Source organism: Polyodon spathula, chromosome 8 (genome assembly GCF_017654505.1).
Source record: "Polyodon spathula isolate WHYD16114869_AA chromosome 8, ASM1765450v1, whole genome shotgun sequence".
Lineage (NCBI taxonomy): Eukaryota > Metazoa > Chordata > Actinopteri > Acipenseriformes > Polyodontidae > Polyodon > Polyodon spathula.
In genome coordinates, this window is record NC_054541.1 from 50,390,304 (window position 1) to 50,408,372 (window position 18,069).

General features: G+C 48.1%; 1 protein-coding gene across 1 annotated transcript in view; it reads right to left on the bottom strand.

Moving 5' to 3' along the window:
• Nucleotides 1-11,867, bottom strand: part of tubgcp6 (tubulin, gamma complex associated protein 6) — a 31,875-nt gene extending 20,008 nt beyond the window's left edge. Inside the window, exons 1-11 of the mRNA XM_041258384.1 lie at nucleotides 11,586-11,867; nucleotides 9,197-10,056; nucleotides 8,802-8,965; nucleotides 7,954-8,164; nucleotides 6,655-6,828; nucleotides 6,035-6,156; nucleotides 5,061-5,142; nucleotides 1,755-1,864; nucleotides 1,458-1,549; nucleotides 759-898; nucleotides 63-212 (exon numbers count right to left, since the gene is read on the bottom strand). Of these exons, the coding sequence (XP_041114318.1) occupies nucleotides 63-212; nucleotides 759-898; nucleotides 1,458-1,549; nucleotides 1,755-1,864; nucleotides 5,061-5,142; nucleotides 6,035-6,156; nucleotides 6,655-6,828; nucleotides 7,954-8,164; nucleotides 8,802-8,965; nucleotides 9,197-9,967 (2,016 nt within the window). The 5' untranslated portion in view covers nucleotides 9,968-10,056; nucleotides 11,586-11,867. The remainder of the gene's footprint in view (nucleotides 1-62; nucleotides 213-758; nucleotides 899-1,457; nucleotides 1,550-1,754; nucleotides 1,865-5,060; nucleotides 5,143-6,034; nucleotides 6,157-6,654; nucleotides 6,829-7,953; nucleotides 8,165-8,801; nucleotides 8,966-9,196; nucleotides 10,057-11,585) is intronic.
• Nucleotides 11,868-18,069: the final 6,202 nt, after the last annotated feature.

Genomic DNA, 18,069 nt, shown 5'->3' on the forward strand with positions numbered 1-18,069 from the left:
TTAACAACGTATACAGATTTAGGTGCATGTCAGAGCGAGGCGGAGGCCCCTCCCTGCAGTACCTTCTCCTCCCTGTTGATGGCACTGTAGCGGGCGATCCTCTCCATTCGGCCCCTGTACACGCCGCAGTCCCTCTGGATCTCCTCCAGCTCCTGCAGAGAGAAGGTGACAGCGATGCGCGGCACCGGCAGCTCCGACCAGCAGATATAGTGCTGAGAGAGAGAGGGAGAGACTCGCATTAACACAGGAGAAAGGGGCTTCCTGCAATACAGTGGGTATTAAAGAGCTCCGGGGCTGGGAGAGGAGGCTGCAGGCATTGCTCAAGAGCTGACCCACACAGGTACAAAAGGGCATCCTGTTACTGCAATGGTTATACGAGGGATTGGAAGGCAGAGGGATCAAGTGCTTGGAGCCCAGAGACACAAGTTCCCTTTGTTTCAGTAAAAAGATGGAAATAAGACTCCTGTGTAACAAGCTCAAGCATGTCTTATGAAAAAGCCATAGTAAAACCAGGAATGGATCAAACTGCTAAGCATCGGGAGTTTTATTGCCATCCCTGCTGTATCAGCGTAACCTAACAGACAGCATAACAACGATGCATTTAGTCTATACAGTGGTAATGAGTCATTAAATACATTAGGGGTGCAAGTGTGAGAAAAAGGACAAGGGCAGATGGAAAGGCAGTGCAGTATAGTGGGAAGTGCCGGCTTGGGAAGTAGGACCAGGTGTTTGTGGAGCAGGGGGCTGGCTGGCCTCACCCTGGGGCAGCAGACTCGAAGGAGGTTGATGGTCTTTCCACTGACGTAGATCTCGTTCGCAATGTGTCGCAGGAACACAGGAACACAGTCCTCCACGTCCTTCGAGATCAGCAGGTAGCCCTGCGTCCAGAAGTGTTTATCTGGAAGACACAGTAAAGACACGAACTGTAGACACCAGACAGGGACAATGAGCCGGACACAGCAGCATGCCTGCAGTGGGTCTTTGTTACCATAGTCACATTCTTACAGCTGCAGAAAACTGATCCTCTCGCACAAGAGCACTAACACTTTCAGTGAAGTGGTAATCATCGGGGTGGATATCCTTCGGTTACTGCTGCAGCTTGTTTTTGCTCATGCTGTGCTGTTGCTCATGTTTTGCTATACCGAGTACCTGCTTTTCTTGCTGGCAATGCGATCACCTTGTTCTACTGTAACTTCTCATGAGACAGCCAAGGTGGACACAGCTGTGTATGTCATTTTGACACAACACGTTAAAGGCTTTTCTAAATGTCTCTGAATCCTCTTAACATGATGAAACTTCCAAAAAAACAAACAAACTGAAGATGTGTTGATTTTCTTTTTTTTTGGAACCTGGCAGCCCTGCAGACCCTGTGTGTGCGTGTGTGTCTCTGTGTCGGTCTGTCTGTGTTTGTGTGTCTGTGTCTGTGTCGTGGTCCCCTGGCTCTGCTGCACACTCACCTCTGAAACTCAGGTAGTCCTCGTTCACCTGGATCATGAACTCTCCGTAGACATCCCTGAACACGCCGCTGTACACCCAGTCGTATATAAACCTGCAGGGAGCAGAGTAAGCAGGTGATTCAGAGGGCTGGAACGATACTCTGTCATGATACAATGCGTATCCTGATTTGCAGGTGTTGATGCCACACACATCACGCTACATGTGATGGGGCTGATGGGCTACTTGTCTGACAGGATTAAATCATCAATTAATGATGGGCTGCTAATACACTGAGCTGCGTGCGCAGGTGGACCCACCTTGTGTAGGGCTCACAGCTGCTCTTGAGCAGGGACAGCAGGACCGGGTAGTTCTCATTGCTGCAGTTATTCTGGGCCTCATTGTACAAGTAAGACAACAGCTTCACTCCCTGCAACACACACAGTGCAGAGAGGGGTTAGCGTGTGGAAGGGAGCAGAGCGCAGAGCACACACACACACACACACACACACACAGTGCAGAGGGGTTAGCGTGTGGAAGGGAGCAGAGCGCAGAGCACACACACACACACACACACACACACAGTGCAGAGGGGTTAAGAACATAAGAACATAAGAAAGTTTACAAACGAGAGGAGGCCATTCGGCCCATCTTGCTCGTTTGGTTGTTAGTAGCTTATTGATCCCAAAATCTCATCAAGCAGCTTCTTGAAGGATCCCAGGGTGTCAGCTTCAACAACATTACTGGGGAGTTGATTCCAGACCCTCACAATTCTCTGTGTAAAAAAGTGTCTCCTATTTTCTGTTCTGAATGCCCCTTTTTCTAAACTCCATTTGTGACCCCTGGTCCTTGTTTCTTTTTTCAGGCTGAAAAAGTCCCTTGGGTCCACACTGTCAATACCTTTTAGAATTTTGAATGCTTGAATCAGATCGGTAGCTTCTTTGTTCAAGACTGAACAGATTCAATTCTTTTAGCCTGTCTGCATATGACATGCCTTTTAAGCCCGGAATAATTCTGGTCGCTCTTCTTTGCACTCTTTCTTTCTAGTCTCCCTCGTTTAGCGTGTCCCTCGTCTCCGCAGAGCGCAGAGCACACACACACACACACACACACAGTGCAGAGAGGGGTTAGCGTGTGGAAGGGAGCAGAGCGCAGAGCACACACACACACACACACACACACACACACACACACACACAGTGCAGAGGGGTTAGCGTGTGGAAGGGAGCAGAGCGCAGAGCACACACACACACACACACACACACACACACACACACACACACACAGTGCAGAGAGGGGTTAGCGTGTGGAAGGGAGCAGAGCGCAGAGCACGCACACACACACACACAGTGCAGAGAGGGGTTAGTGTGTGGAAGGGAGCAGAGCGCAGAGCACGCACACACACACACACACACACACGCACACCACACACACACACACACACACAGTGCAGAGAGGGGTTAGCGTGTGGAAGGGAGCAGAGCGCAGAGCACGCACACACACACACACACACAGTGCAGAGAGGGGTTAGTGTGTTGAAGGGAGCAGAGCGCAGAGCACCACACACACACACACATACACACAGTGCAGAGAGGGGTTAGCGTGTGGAAGGGAGCAGAGCGCAGAGCACACACACACACACACACACACACACACACACACAGTGCAGAGAGGGGTTAGTGTGTGGAAGGGAGCAGAGCGCAGAGCACACACACACACACACACAGTGCAGAGAGGTGTTAGCGTGTGGAAGGGAGCAGAGCGCAGAGCACACACACACACACAGTGCAGAGAGGGGTTAGTGTGTGGAAGGGAGCAGAGCGCAGAGCACACACACACACACACACAGTGGCAGAGAGGGGTTAGTGTGTGGAAGGGAGCAGAGCGCACACACACACACACACACACAGTGCAGAGAGGGGTTAGTGTGTTGAAGGGAGCAGAGCGCAGAGCACACACACACACACACACACACACACACAGTGCAGAGAGGGGTTAGTGTGTGAAAGGGAGCAGAGCGCAGAGCCACACACACACACACACACACACACACACACACACACACAGTGCAGAGAGGGGTTAGTGTGTGGAAGGGAGCAGAGCGCAGAGCACACACACACACACACACACACACACACAGTGCAGAGAGGGGTTAGCGTGTGGAAGGGAGCAGAGCGCAGAGAGCACACACACACACACACACACACACACACACACACACACACACACACACACACAGTGCAGAGAGGGGTTAGCGTGTGGAAGGGAGCAGAGCGCAGAGCACACACACACACACACACAGTGCAGAGAGGGGTTAGCGTGGGGAAGGGAGCAGAGCGCAGAGCACACACACACACACACACACACACACACACAGTGCAGAGAGGGGTTAGCGTGTGGAAGGGAGCAGAGCGCAGAGCACACACACACACACACACACACACACAGTGCAGAGAGGGGTTAGTGTGTGGAAGGGAGCAGAGCGCAGAGCACGCACACACACACACACACACACACACACAGTGCAGAGAGGGGTTAGCGTGTGGAAGGGAGCAGAGCGCAGAGCACACACACACACACACACAGTGCCAGAGTCCAGAGACAATTAGTGTGTTAAGGGAGCGTCTCGCGCAACGCACACACACACACACACACACACACACACACACACAGTGCAGAGAGGGGTTAGTGTGTGGAAGGGAGCAGAGCGCAGAGCACACACACACACACACACACACACACACACACACACACAGTGCAGAGAGGGGTTAGTGTGTGGAAGGCAGCAGAGCGCAGAGCACGCACGCACACACACACACACACACACACACACACACAGTGCAGAGAGGGGTTAGTGTGTGGAAGGGAGCAGAGCGCAGAGCACGCACACACACACACACACACACACACACACACCACAGTGCAGAGAGGGGTTAGTGTGTGGAAGGGAGCAGAGCGCAGAGCACACACACACACACACACACACACACACACACACACACACACAGTGCAGAGAGGGGTTAGTGTGTCTCAGAGCAGCAGAGCGCGAGCACACACACACACACACACACACACACACACACAGTGCAGAGAGGGGTTAGTGTGTGGAAGGGAGCAGAGCGCAGAGCACGCACACACACACACACACACAGTGCAGAGAGGGGTTAGTGTGTGGAAGGGAGCAGAGCGCAGAGCACACACACACACACACACACACACACACACACACACACACAGGGCAGAGAGGGGTTAGTGTGTGGAAGGGAGCAGAGCGCACGCACACACACACACACACACACACACACACACAGTGCAGAGAGGGGTTAGTGTGTGGAAGGGAGCAGAGCGCAGAGCACACACACACACACACACACACACACACAGTGCAGAGAGGGGTTAGTGTGTGGAAGACAGGATGTGGTTGCTTTCCAGCTCATTTTAATAGTTCTACAACTATTCAAGAACATTTTAATTCCTATTTCCACAACACCAGTCTGAACAGTCAGGGGATCTGAACACTCCTGTACCAGTTAAACTTGAGGAGGACAGTCACTCCTCTCATGCCATACCCTAACCCTGCAGCTCTGCAGTAAAGAACAAGCCTAGAGCAGAGCGTTGCGACTCACCGTGGGGAAGGAGGCTGCAGTCCCTCTGTTCAGGCTCTGGGCTCCAGTTCCACCCCCACACCAGCACAGCTCTGAGAGGTACCTGCAGAGAAATAGACAGGCTCATTCAGCAGCGTACAGCACCCAATTCACTTCATTCTAAAACCTGCCTTTCTGGTGCCCTGGCACTGGGAATCAACCAGCTATAACAGACCCGAACAAGACACTAACATCTAGTAGAGACTGGCAATGGTAATCAACCAGCTCTAACAAGGCACTACCTGCTAGTAGAGACTAGCACTGGGAATCAACCAGCTCTAACAAGGCACTACCTGCTAGTAGAGACTGGCACTGGGAATCAACCAGCTCTAACAGACTCAAGCAAGACACTAGCTGCTAGCAGAGACTGGTTAAAAAAAAGGGGGGGATATCACACCTCTTAACAGGGAAGACTGTATAAAGCAGAACATCATTGCATTTACCACTTTGAAATAACCTTCCACACGTGAAACAGCGGAAGACATCCTGCTTAATCAGGACTATGCCTCATTGCTTGCTTTAAGTTGAAGCAGCAGGGTGTACAACAATACATTGTAAAATGATGTCAGTATGCCATACAGAAATGAGCAGATCTTTTTAAAAATATATATATTTTAAGACTGCTTCATTTCAGTGGGACATTAAACCTTGCTTTCACCTGTATCATGATGAAATTACAAACACTCCCCATAGTAAAAGCACAGCAAAATGTAATAAAGCACAGTGAAAGAATGGTAAAGCACAAGTACGCATTGTAAAGAATAGCGAGGTATGGTAAAGCATATTAAAAACCATGGCAAAACAGGGTAAACTATGCTAAATGCATAGCATAACCGTGGCAAAAGCACAGAAATACTGTGGTAAATGCTTCCAAGGGATGTGCTCCTGAGCAGTACTGCAGATCCCTGAAGATCTCTGCTACAAGCCTGGGAGGAGACCCGTGCTGGGAGACTTACCGGAGCTGGCGTCCCAGCTTCCTGAAGAGAAACACGATGGTCAGGAGGCTGAGCGTGGGGGGCGTGGAGAGGACACAGGCGCGGTAGTAATGCAGGTATCGCCGCACTCCACCGGTAAACGCCTGCAACACAGACACAGCCCCCTGATCAGCAGAGTCACAGTCAAGGGGCTTCAATCCCAGGACAAGCCGTCACAGAGGATCGGAGATTCTTAACATTATTATTATTACTGTTATCTTTATTATTGTGGGTGTTGTGGACAGGCGCTTGAGTGCAGGATCACACAGCCACAGAGACAGGCACATTCCAGGCAAAACCAATTCAAAGTAAAATAACTTGAAGGGGCAGGAATATAATAATTAGTAAAAGCCTTCATTTCTGTAAATCAGCTCTTTGTTGAAATTAGAAACTAGTGCTATAAGAGTGTGAGAGAGGTATGAGGGGACCAGGAGGAGGAGTCCCTTCATTACAGTAGGAGTCTAATTTCAATCCCTGGTGTAGGGTGAAGTCCTGTTAGTGAATACTGTATTCAGAGTGCAGAACCTGGAAGACAAATTCATTGTGATGCGTTAGGTTAAACTGGCTGCAGGGAGAAGAATGAAGGAGTGTTTGTACGCTACCTGGAAGACCAGTCCCTTTTTGTAGCTGGAGTCCAGGACAGGCTGCAGGGAGAAGCGGCTCAGTCTCCAGTAGTGGGTCCCGTACTCTGCCAGCTCCTCCAGCAGGCTGGCAACACTATCTGGGGAGGTACCGGACACATACACCCCTGGCATCACATGGAACCCCAAAGCAGACTGCAGTGCAGGAGACACAGAGATACAGTGTTACTCATCACAGAGACACACACCGTGCAAGGCAGCACAGTTAATTAGATTTAATACACTCCATGTACATTGTAAGGGAGAGCCTTCAGTTCACCAAAGAAAATATCCGCCATGTGCCACCTGGTTCCACAGGGAGCACAGTGTGACGCAATTGGAAACCACACTCACACACTCACTCAGGGCAAGGTAGCAAGATGAGCAAGGTAACAGTCATCATGAACACTCACAAAGGTTTAAAAGGCATACATTCTCCCTCTCAGTGAACACTCACACACAGATCCTCACAGCCTCCCTTCCTGGTACCTGGTCCAGTGAGAACGTGTCAGTCTCAATGAACACTCACACACAGATCCTCACAGCCTCCCTCTCTGGTACCTGGTCCAGTGAGAACGTGTCAGTCTCAATGAACACTCACACACAGATCCTCACAGCCTCCCTCCCTGGTACCTGGTCCAGTGAGAACGTGTCAGTCTCAATGAACACTCACACACAGATCCTCACAGCCTCCCTCCCTGGTACCTGGTCCAGTGAGAACGTGTCAGTCTCAATGAACACTCACACACAGATCCTCACAGCCTCCCTCCCTGGTACCTGGTCCAGTGAGAACGTGTCAGTCTCAATGAACACTCACACACAGATTCTCACAGCCTCCCTCCCTGGTACCTGGTCCAGTGAGAACGTGTCAGTCTCAATGAACACTCACACACAGATCCTCACAGCCTCCCTCCCTGGTACCTGGTCCAGTGAGAACGTGTCAGTCTCAGTGAACACTCACACACAGATCCTCACAGCCTCCCTCCCTGGTACCTGGTCCAGTGAGAACGTGTCAGTCTCAGTGAACACTCACACACAGATCCTCACAGCCTCCCTCCCTGGTACCTGGTCCAGTGAGAACGTGTCAGTCTCAATGAACACTCACACACAGATCCTCACAGCCTCCCTCCCTGGTACCTGGTCCAGTGAGAACGTGTCAGTCTCAGTGAACACTCACACACAGATCCTCACAGCCTCCCTCCCTGGTACCTGGTCCAGTGAGAACGTGTCAGTCTCAATGAACACTCACACACAGATCCTCACAGCCTCCCTCCCTGGTACCTGGTCCAGTGAGAAGGTGGCCGAGGCCACTCCGATGAGCATGTGCAGGGTTTTCTTGACGAGCTCAGCCTCGCTCTGAGGCTGCAGGGGGGGTGTCTGGGGGAGGGTGGTGCTCAGGAGCCGGATCTCTCCCTCTCGAACCTGGTACAGCCGGTCGAAAGCCTCCCGCCCTGCCTCCGTCAGGTAAGGTTCCTCCTTCTTCCCGGGGGGACTGTGGGGGGACAGGGGTGAAATGTGACAAACCGCACAGCGACAAACACAGCAAAGCTAGTATCAATCAATCTGTATTAGAACTGAAAAATATATTGGAATTGTTTAATTAGGCAAAATCTACTGGGATTCGAATTAAACCTTGGAATATTGATCTCTAAGGATCCCAATGATTCGTCATAAACAACACTGCTACGTAACCCATTCCATCCTCCCACCACTGTGTAAAGAAGGGTCTACTACCCTCTGTCCTGTCTCCACTTAATTTCCAGCTGTGTCCCCTGGTCCTGGTTTCATGCTGCACTAGACTTGTGATCTGAATTGCTCTTCTATCACTCTGTATCCTTGCATCCTTCTTCCCAAAGCCCAGTCTAGCTTCCCTGAGAGCCAACAGTGAACACCTGACACTGATCTCAGCATGCAACTCATCCCACCTCCCACGCCTCAGTGATCCCGTCCCTGCAGGGATGGAAATAAGACTCCTATTGCACAGCAGTTTCCATTCCATGAATAGATGCTTGATTAACACCACTGTACAGGTAACACATTCTGATGGGTTTTATTAAACACAGTAAAACTATGATCAAACTGCTATGTAATGGGAGTTTTAATTGCATCCCTGCCTTGTGATGACCTACCAACCCACTCTCTCCCAGCACCGGCTCTGGCTGGGCTCGTAGCTGAGCACAGCATTCCACACGTCAATATCGGGGGTCAGACTGGGCTCTGACTGGGAGTCGGGGCTCAGGTTCGATGCTGACTGGAACCCCTCGTCTTCAGACTGGTCTAGACTGGGAGGAACCTGTGTTAGGGACAGACAGAGGCTTGGACTCACGGACAAACAGAAAAAACACATTGCCAGGTAGCCATACAGACAAAGAGACTAACTCAGACGTATTGGAAATAATTAGGGACTGGTTTATTCCTGAAGAGGTATCTGATAGACGTTAATCATAAATAAAAACAAGTAAAAAGATCACTGTGACTGTACTGTGGATTCCCACGTGTGTCTCAGTGCATTTCTCTCACTCACCCGGATGGCTAGCCCGGTGAGCTCCGCGTTGCTAGGTACGGGGGGCAGGTCCAGCCGGATGTCCATGTCTGCAGTGCGGGTGTGCACCAGGGCCCCGAACAGCGAGAGGCGTGTCTCTCGCTCGTACCGCTCCTCGCCCTCAGTCTCGCCCATGCCAAGCGGCCCCAGAGCGATCAGCCCAGTCCCAGGGGAGGCCTCCATGGCAGCCAGGGTCCTGTGCAGGCTCTCGGCAGCCCTGCACTCCTCCCCGCACACCAGGGACCAGGCCTGGGCCTCCAACAGTCTCAGCTCGGACCCCTCGTAGCCCCCCAGCTCCAGGCGCCGGCCCACCTTGCGGCTGCGGCAGAAGAAGTCTCTGCTGTGGCTGGGGGGCTGGGGGGGCACGGAGCCGGCCAGGTGCACCAGCAGGTCGAGCACAGCGTCCGTCTCCGAGCCCCCCCGCAGCTCCCCCAGCAGTTCCTCCAGTCGCTCCGCCTTCCCTCCATGGCCCGACACGCGCAGGTTGAAGGACAGCATCAGCACCTTGTTCCTGGCAGGAATCAGGGGAGGAGCACCCCCACGGGAGGCGAGGGGGGCGTTGGGTTTGGCCACCGGAGGGTCATGGAAGAGCCGGGGCAGGAGGGCTTCATAGGCTCTCCGCTTCAACTTTCTCCTGAGCACCTCCCTGGAGACTCGGCCAGCACCTCCCTGCACCCCCTTCCAGGACAAACCAGCCAGGTGAGACTCACACAGCTCGCTGACCAGCTGAGTGATGCTGCTGCTGCTAGTCATGGCTGTCTCTTCACATCAGAGTCACAGCACACAGCACTGGCATCCCCACAGTCTCTCCTTTGGGGGCTGGTGGGGGGGTCGATAAACACCTGGGATAAAAGCACGAGCAATGCAAACATGTTAACATACAATCATTATCTGTACTTTCACTGCCAAGCTATTCATTTGGTTCCCTTCACTTAGAAACTTTAAGCTCTACAGTTACCATTGACTTTAAGAATCTGAACTGTGAGTGTCATTCAGGGATGGAAATAAGACTCCTACTGCATAGCAGCTTTCCCCATGCCAGGTTCCATTAATCAGCCACAAACTATACAGCCAGGAGTGCACTGCAATTAGCCAGCTGCTTAAAAAGAATACTGAGCCAGAGCACAGCTATTTAAATAACTATGAAAGAGCCCATATTGAAATGGCTTAATTAGTCTTATTGATTATTTAACATTGTGTCTCCGTTTTAAGCTTTCAAAATCTGGTCACCCTATATGCGAACTAGTTACATAGAATAAAAGGGTTAAATGATTAAAAACTGCACGACTAGTTCAAATCTCATTTTAGTTACATTATTGCTGAGCCCAAATTTACCAAGTCTGATACTGAAACAATCAACAGTAAATAAATAAATAAATAATAATTTTTAAAAAATCGTTAATATTACCCTGGTGCTGGGCCTTTTTAAATGATCAATGGCCAAAGACCAGGAAACATGTTGGTTCCATTAAGATTGATAACGCCACCCCTCTCCAGGCCCAGGATTGGCTACCCTGGGCCCGAATCTTGCAATGACAAATGAATTGTGAAGTACACGAAAGTCTTGTGCTCATTTATCTAACTTTACCTTTGCAGTGTTGATGGCACATTTGCTGTATTGTTACCGTACCAGGCTAGCGTAGAACAACAACTATTACAAACCCATCATTTTGAAATGTACTACGTGTGCAGTAAAGTCAGACAGGACCAACAGCAGTAGCTGCACTAGCAGATAGGCATGTAGTGCAGGGACACACAGACACGGACAGACGTGCAGTTCAGGGACACACAGACACGGACAAACATGCAGTTCAGGGGCAGACAGACACGGACAGACAGGGACAGACAGGGACAGACAGACGTGCAGTGCAGGGACAGACAGGGACAGACAGACGTGCAGTGCAGGGACAGACAGACACGGACAGACATGCAGTTCGGGGACAGACAGACACGGACAAACATGCAGTTCAGGGGCAGACAGACACGGACAGACATGCAGTGCAGGGGCAGACAGACACGGACAGACATGCAGTTCAGGGGCAGACAGACACGGACAGACAGGGTCAGACTGACACGGTCAGGCGTGCAGTGCAGGGACAGACAGACACGGACAGACTTGTCTTACTGTATGTCAGGCGTGCAGTGCAGGGACAGACAGACACGGACAGACACGGACAGACTTGTCTTACTGTATGTCAGGCGTGCAGTGCAGGGACAGACAGACACGGAGAGACACGGACAGACTTGTCTTACTGTATGTCAGGCGTGCAGTGCAGGGACAGACAGACACGGACAGACACGGACAGACTTGTCTTACTGTATGTCAGGCGTGCAGTGCAGGGACAGACAGACACGGACAGACTTGTCTTACTGTATGTCAGGCGTGCAGTCCAGCAACACTGACGAAGCTCTTCTTCAGGAAACTTAAACCCGAACTGGATTTCGAGACGGATCTTGTTTTATTATGAATGATCAATGGAATAATAATACTTAACTGTGTGCTCAATGCCTCGCCGCATTCGTCCCACACACTCGTTTAACATTTACAAAAGAATAGTTCATTTGTTTTTGCAGCAATTTTAATTAGTTTCCAAAATACGCTTTTTCTTTTCTGTGACACCAAACCCGATTCAATTGCCTTAGCTACCGCTCCCTCTCAACCGCCCGCGCTGCCGATCCCGCCCACACCGTCACTTCATTGGTCAAGAGGAGTACGGCTTGCTGTCTGGTTGGATAAGCGTTTCCATCAGTACTCCGGCAGGTATGCTCTTTCGGCCTAGAGGAAATAAAACACAACACTCTAATTGGATAATAGTATTTATCTCCACAGCTTTCATTGGCCATTTTAATGTACCCGTCTGTTTAATTGGTCGAGCTTTCCAGTCTGTCACTACATTACAGAAGCGCAGGTTGGTTGTTACCCGCCGCTGCTTTACAGATGAAAGTTTACAAGAGAGGAGGCCATTCGGCCCATCTTGCTCGTTTGGTTGTTAGTAGCTTATTGATCCCAAAATCTCATCAAGCAGCTTCTTGAAGGATCCCAGGGTGTCAGCTTCAACAACATTACTGGGGAGTTAATTCCAGACCCTCACGATTCTGTGTTAAAAAATGCCTCCTATTTTCTGTTCTGAATGCCCATTTGTCTAATCTCCATTTGTGACCCCTGGTCCTTGTTTCTTTTTTCAGGTCGGAAAAGTCCCTTGGGACTTTACCTTCACTCAGGGTTAGGTCACTCTGTTTACACATTTGGGATGCGCAAAACTTTGGACGCGCTTAATGTGAAAAAACATTAACGTGGATTAATGTGCATAAAATGTGAAAAAGGTAAACACTTCCCAATACTATTCCAGAATGGGGGTTCTCAACCTTATCTTAAATCACATTCAGCTACATACAGGGTTGCCAACTGCCTCGTAATCCGGGACACAAAGCCACGTCAGGTTTTTCATCTTGCCTTTCTAAACAGCAAAGACGAGAGGATGTTGTGAATCTCCATCTCGTTTGCAGGGAAGGCAATTAAAAAAAACAACCATACTGATGGAGGCGCAGGATTTGCAGAAAGTTTGTCTCCTTAGCGTGTTTCATAATAGTTTTACTTAGAATCTATGAAAAGAGTGTTCTTGTGAAGGAGAGAGGTGGATAGGGCTGACATACAACACGCTAATCAGGTGGGCTGTGATGGATAGGGAGCAGGAGAGAGCGTGGGTAGGGCTGATGATATACAACACACTGATCAGGTGGGCTGTGATGGATGGGGAGCAGGAGAGAGCGTGGGTAGGGCTGATGATATACAACACACTGATCAGGTGGGCTGTGATGGATAGGGAGCAGGAGACAGCGTGGGTAGGGCTGATATACAACACGCTCATCAGGTGGGCTGTGATGGATAGGGAGCAGGAGACAGCGTGGGTAGGGCTGATATACAACACGCTCATCAGGTGGGCTGTGATGGATAGGGAGCAGGAGACAGCGTGGGTAGGGCTGATGATATACAACACACTGATCAGGTGGGCTGTGATGGATAGGGAGCAGGAGACAGCGTGGGTAGGGCTGATATACAACACACTGATCAGGTGGGCTGTGATGGATAGGGAGCAGGAGACAGCGTGGGTAGGGCTGATGATATACAACACGCTCATCAGGTGGGCTGTGATGGATAGGGAGCAGGAGACAGCGTGGGTAGGGCTGATATACAACACGCTCATCAGGTGGGCTGTGATGGATAGGGAGCAGGAGACAGCGTGGGTAGGACTGATGATATACAACACACTGATCAGGCGGGCTGTGATGGATAGGGAGCAGGAGACAGCGTGGGTAGGGCTGATGATATACAACACACTGATCAGGCGGGCTGTGATGGATAGGGAATACTGGAAAGGTTGTCTGAAAAAACTTTACATAACTACCTGAAGTTTAGTGTTAGACTGGGGGGTGGACGCAATGCACTCACTTTTTTGAAAGGATGGACATTGTTCACCAACTATTTTCGGTAAAACAGCATTTTTCACGCGGCCTCTCCATTGTTATTTATCTGGAATATAACCCTTGATCGTTCCTGACGTAACTTCTTTTTATTGCGTGTGCTCTGGCTGAACAGCATTGAGGCAGTCAGGAACTGATGTTAACATGACAACTGGTGTTTTATTGGAGGCGATACATACTGTGTGTGTGTGTGTGTGTGTGTGTGTGTGTGTGTATATATAAATAAAAATAATTACAGAATGTTATCACATAATAATAACAACAACATAAGTTAATTTAGTTAAGCCACTCCTGACTCGAACATGAAAACATAAGAAAGTTTACAAGCAAGAGGAGGCCATTCGGCCCATCTTGCTCGTTTGGTTGTTAGTAGCTTATTGATCCCAGAATCTCATCAAGCAGCTTCTTGAAGGATCCCAGGGTGTCAGCTTCAACAACATTACTTGGGAGTTGGTTCCAGACCCTCACGATTCTCTGTGTAAAAAAATGCCTCCTGTTTTCTGTTCTGAATGCCCATTTGTCTAATCTCCATTTGTGACCCCTAGTCCTTGTTTTTTTCAGGTCCAAAAAGTCCCTTAGATCAACAACATAAATACCTTTTAGAATTCAGAATACTTGAATCAGATCACCGCGTCGTCTTCCTTGTTCAAGACGGTAGATTCAATTCTTTGAGCCTGTCTGCATGACATGCCTTTTAACCCTGGAATAATTCTGGTCGCTCTTCTTTGCACTCTTTCTAGAGCAGCAATATCCTTTTTGTAACGAGATGACCAGAACTGAACACAATATTCTAGAAGAGGTGTTACTAATGCATTGTACAGTTTTAACATTACTTCCCTTGATTTAAATTCAACACTTTTCACTATATATCTGATTATCTTGTTAGCCTTTATTATAGCTTCCCCACATTGTCTAGATGAAGACATTTCTGAGTCAACAAAAACTCCTAAGTCTTTTTCATAGATTCCTTCTCCAATTTCAGTATCTCCCATATGATATTTATAATTCACATTTTTATTTCCTGCGTGCAGTACCTTACACTTTTCTACATTAAATGTCATTTGCCATGTGTCTGCCCAGTTCTGAATCTTGTCTAGATCATTTTGAATGACCTTTGCTGCTGCAACGGTGTTTGCCACTCCTATTTTTGTGTCGTCTACCATTTCAACTTCGTCTGTCATGCTCCCCACAGGTTTTTCCTATTTTATATGGGGGAAGTTGAAATCCCCCTTTAGTATGGCTTCTCCTTTGCTGCACACATTTCTAATGTCATTGTATAAGAGATTATTTTGCTGTCTGAATTTGACAGTCTCTAGCATGCCCCTATTAATAAGCCCTTTGAATTTTTGTCCAGCACACAACTAACAAGCACTGCCTCCCTCATCGATCCTGGCTCCCGAGCAAGATCTCTCACTTTGCTGAATAATTTTGAAAGAATACAAAGTGAAAGTTGTTTAATGTCCTAGCAGTGTTTATAAAGCCAGCACACACTGGTCTCTACTAGTTTAGAATATAAAGCCTTCATTCTTTATTGTAGCACATACTTTTTGTGGTGTTATTTTTCATTTGTGATCTGCTATTTTGTCCGATTTTGAAATGTCTTTTTCTTTTTTCAATTTTTTGTGAGCAAGCTTTCTCTATTTTGTGGATGAAATATCTTTGTTCTCCAGTTTTAAATAATAATTGTGTAACCCTAAGATTTAGTGAATGTTTAACTTTTTTTTGGGGGGGGTGGGGGGGGGGTACAGTTGGGACAGTGAATTATCAGAGCATTTTCCAGACGGTTTCATGCGAGTATGTCTGGCATTAACACCTTTGAAAATCCAGTATTGCACCAACTAATATTTCTCAAGAACAGGCAAGGACAGCCCTCCAAGTTTAGAGCGAGAGTCTCCTTTTCTTTATTCTGGGCTGGGAACCTTCCTTACAAAATCTACCCAAAGAGAGATTAGTAACATTTACAGTTTAACATGTTTCACTGTTAATTCCAAATACTATACTGATTTACTGGTAGCCGAAAAACTTAGTTCCAATCTTGATATAGTATAAATTTTGACTTGCAAAACAATTTTCCCATCCAATTAAATGTATGCTTTTTCACAGACCCAGGCTCCCCAAATAATATCTACAGATCAACTGCTTCATCTTTTTAGATGTAAAATTTACTGCACTGGCACTGTAACTGTGAAGAATCCACAGGGCTCCACTTCCACATATGAAAATGCCCACTGTTGCTCCACATTGGGTAACCCTATAGAGTCCACTGCCTATTTTCGGTAGGAGTCTAACCCTTTTTGGCTTAAATGCTACAACACAGACACAGCCAGGGTTTGCTTTACTTTTTTATTTTTAGAAGCTGTTAGTGGTTTAATGAGTCCTGCAGAGCGTTCCGGCTATCGCTGAAGTTTCTAAGACTAGTGGTGTACATGCTGCAGTCATTTCTGTTCTCCTACAATTCTCTCATGTAGAAAGTGAAGCAGTTTGGATGCTCTATGTCTTGGTGAGCATGTCAGCGTGCCTCAGCGAAAGCACAGGGCTTAAGGAAGCAGCTAGGCACACAGAGAAAACCCACAACACCACAGGTACGCTGGATCACAACCAGCAAAGGAACGCACATCAATTAACAGAGAGCTTCTGCCTTCAGTGGTGGACAGGACTGAACAGCAGAGTCTCACACGGGAGCAGGGGGCAGAAGGATATACAAACAGCTCATAGGTATGAAAGAAGCCGTAGAAATAAAACCATGTCATTTTAAAACAAACAATTGACTGCACAGCAGTAAGAAGCTGATCTTTGCAGAGCACAGGAGCACAGCTATATTTCACACACAACACAAAACAGTGCAACAACCATACCAGCCCCCAACATCGAGAAATCAAAAAACAACAAAGACCACCACCAGGGCAGGAGATTCACTAAGAAAACCGCTCTCCTCTTTTCTTTTTTTAAATCACTGTAATGAAAAATGCGTCAGTGATTGGAGCTCCGCCCCGGTTCTGAGCGCATGTAGAATGATTCGTTGATCACACGCAGTGGTGCAGGGCTCTTGCTGAGGTGTTGCTCTTTCATCATGTTGGGTGTTTCTGTGCTCCTGATTCAGACACTGCTGCTGTTTTATTAAGGCACACTTTGGCAATGGAAGGCAGGCAGGCAGTCAGCCTTGCAGAGCGCTGTCAGTACTGGAGGAGTTGATGCAAATAACCAGTCTACCAGACCTGGGCTGAGTTACACTGGAATGGTGCGATTCACAATTTATCGCAATTACAATGCAGTTGGACCTTGGCACACTTGTATAATTGATCCGTTACAGTTCAATAGCGCATTTATTTGTCATTCAATCATTATTCTTGTACTAGCAACCACTTCTGGTGACCCCGAGTTTTATACAGTAAGTGTGTGTATTTGTACCTGTGATTAGTGCTGCTTATTTAGGGTACATCAAGTAACAGGTTAATGTGTGGAGCTGTTTGTTACTTTTCAGTGTAATTGTAATTATAAATGTAATTACTGCAGCATCATTGGAACTGGAATTGAACAAAACAGCATTGGAACTGGAATTGAACAAAACAGCATTGGAACTGGAATTGAACAAAACAGCATTGGAACTGGAATTGAACAAAACAGCATTGGAACTGGAATTGAACAAAACAGCATTGGAACTGGAATTTCAGCAACAATGCTTCCAGCCCATTCACATTGTGTTTCCTCTCCATTTCCAGAGGTGTCGCCAGGGAAAAGCACATTCAAACACGAGAGCAATACAGAAGTAACACTGGTTGAGCAGATCAGACTAGCGTTCTTAATCCGAATTACATTCAAACTCCAGTACCGAAAGCACAAAGAAGAACTGAGTGACATACAGACTTCTTATTAAAATACATATATACAGATTCTGTACCGTTACAGGAAGTGGTTAATATTTTCAATGGGCAGATGCTTATTCCTTGAATTTGATAAAGCAGTTTCATACCCTCAGTCTAGTATACATTAGCACTATGCTTTCTCTATCCAGTACTAACACAGCACGTACCTATTAGAACACAGCTGAAGCATTCAGTGTTACTGCAGTAACATTTAAAACAACTGAACATCACAAGCAGTATTCCTCTAATAAAATCAACTTGATTACATTTCACTCCTTTTCAATTCAAACCGATCAATGCTTGTAAGAAATCAAGCCTTGCTTCTGTCCACCCCGCAGCACTGCACCAGAGGAGAGGCAACTCAAACACTCAAACACGAACAGATGGAGAAAGTGGTGAGCGAGTGTAGTTAACCATCCTCCACCGTGTTTTCACCCTTTCCCTTGACAAAGGCATGCTAAACACACCCGAACGCTGGGAAGCTGGCTCTTTTGGGAAAACAACACCAGT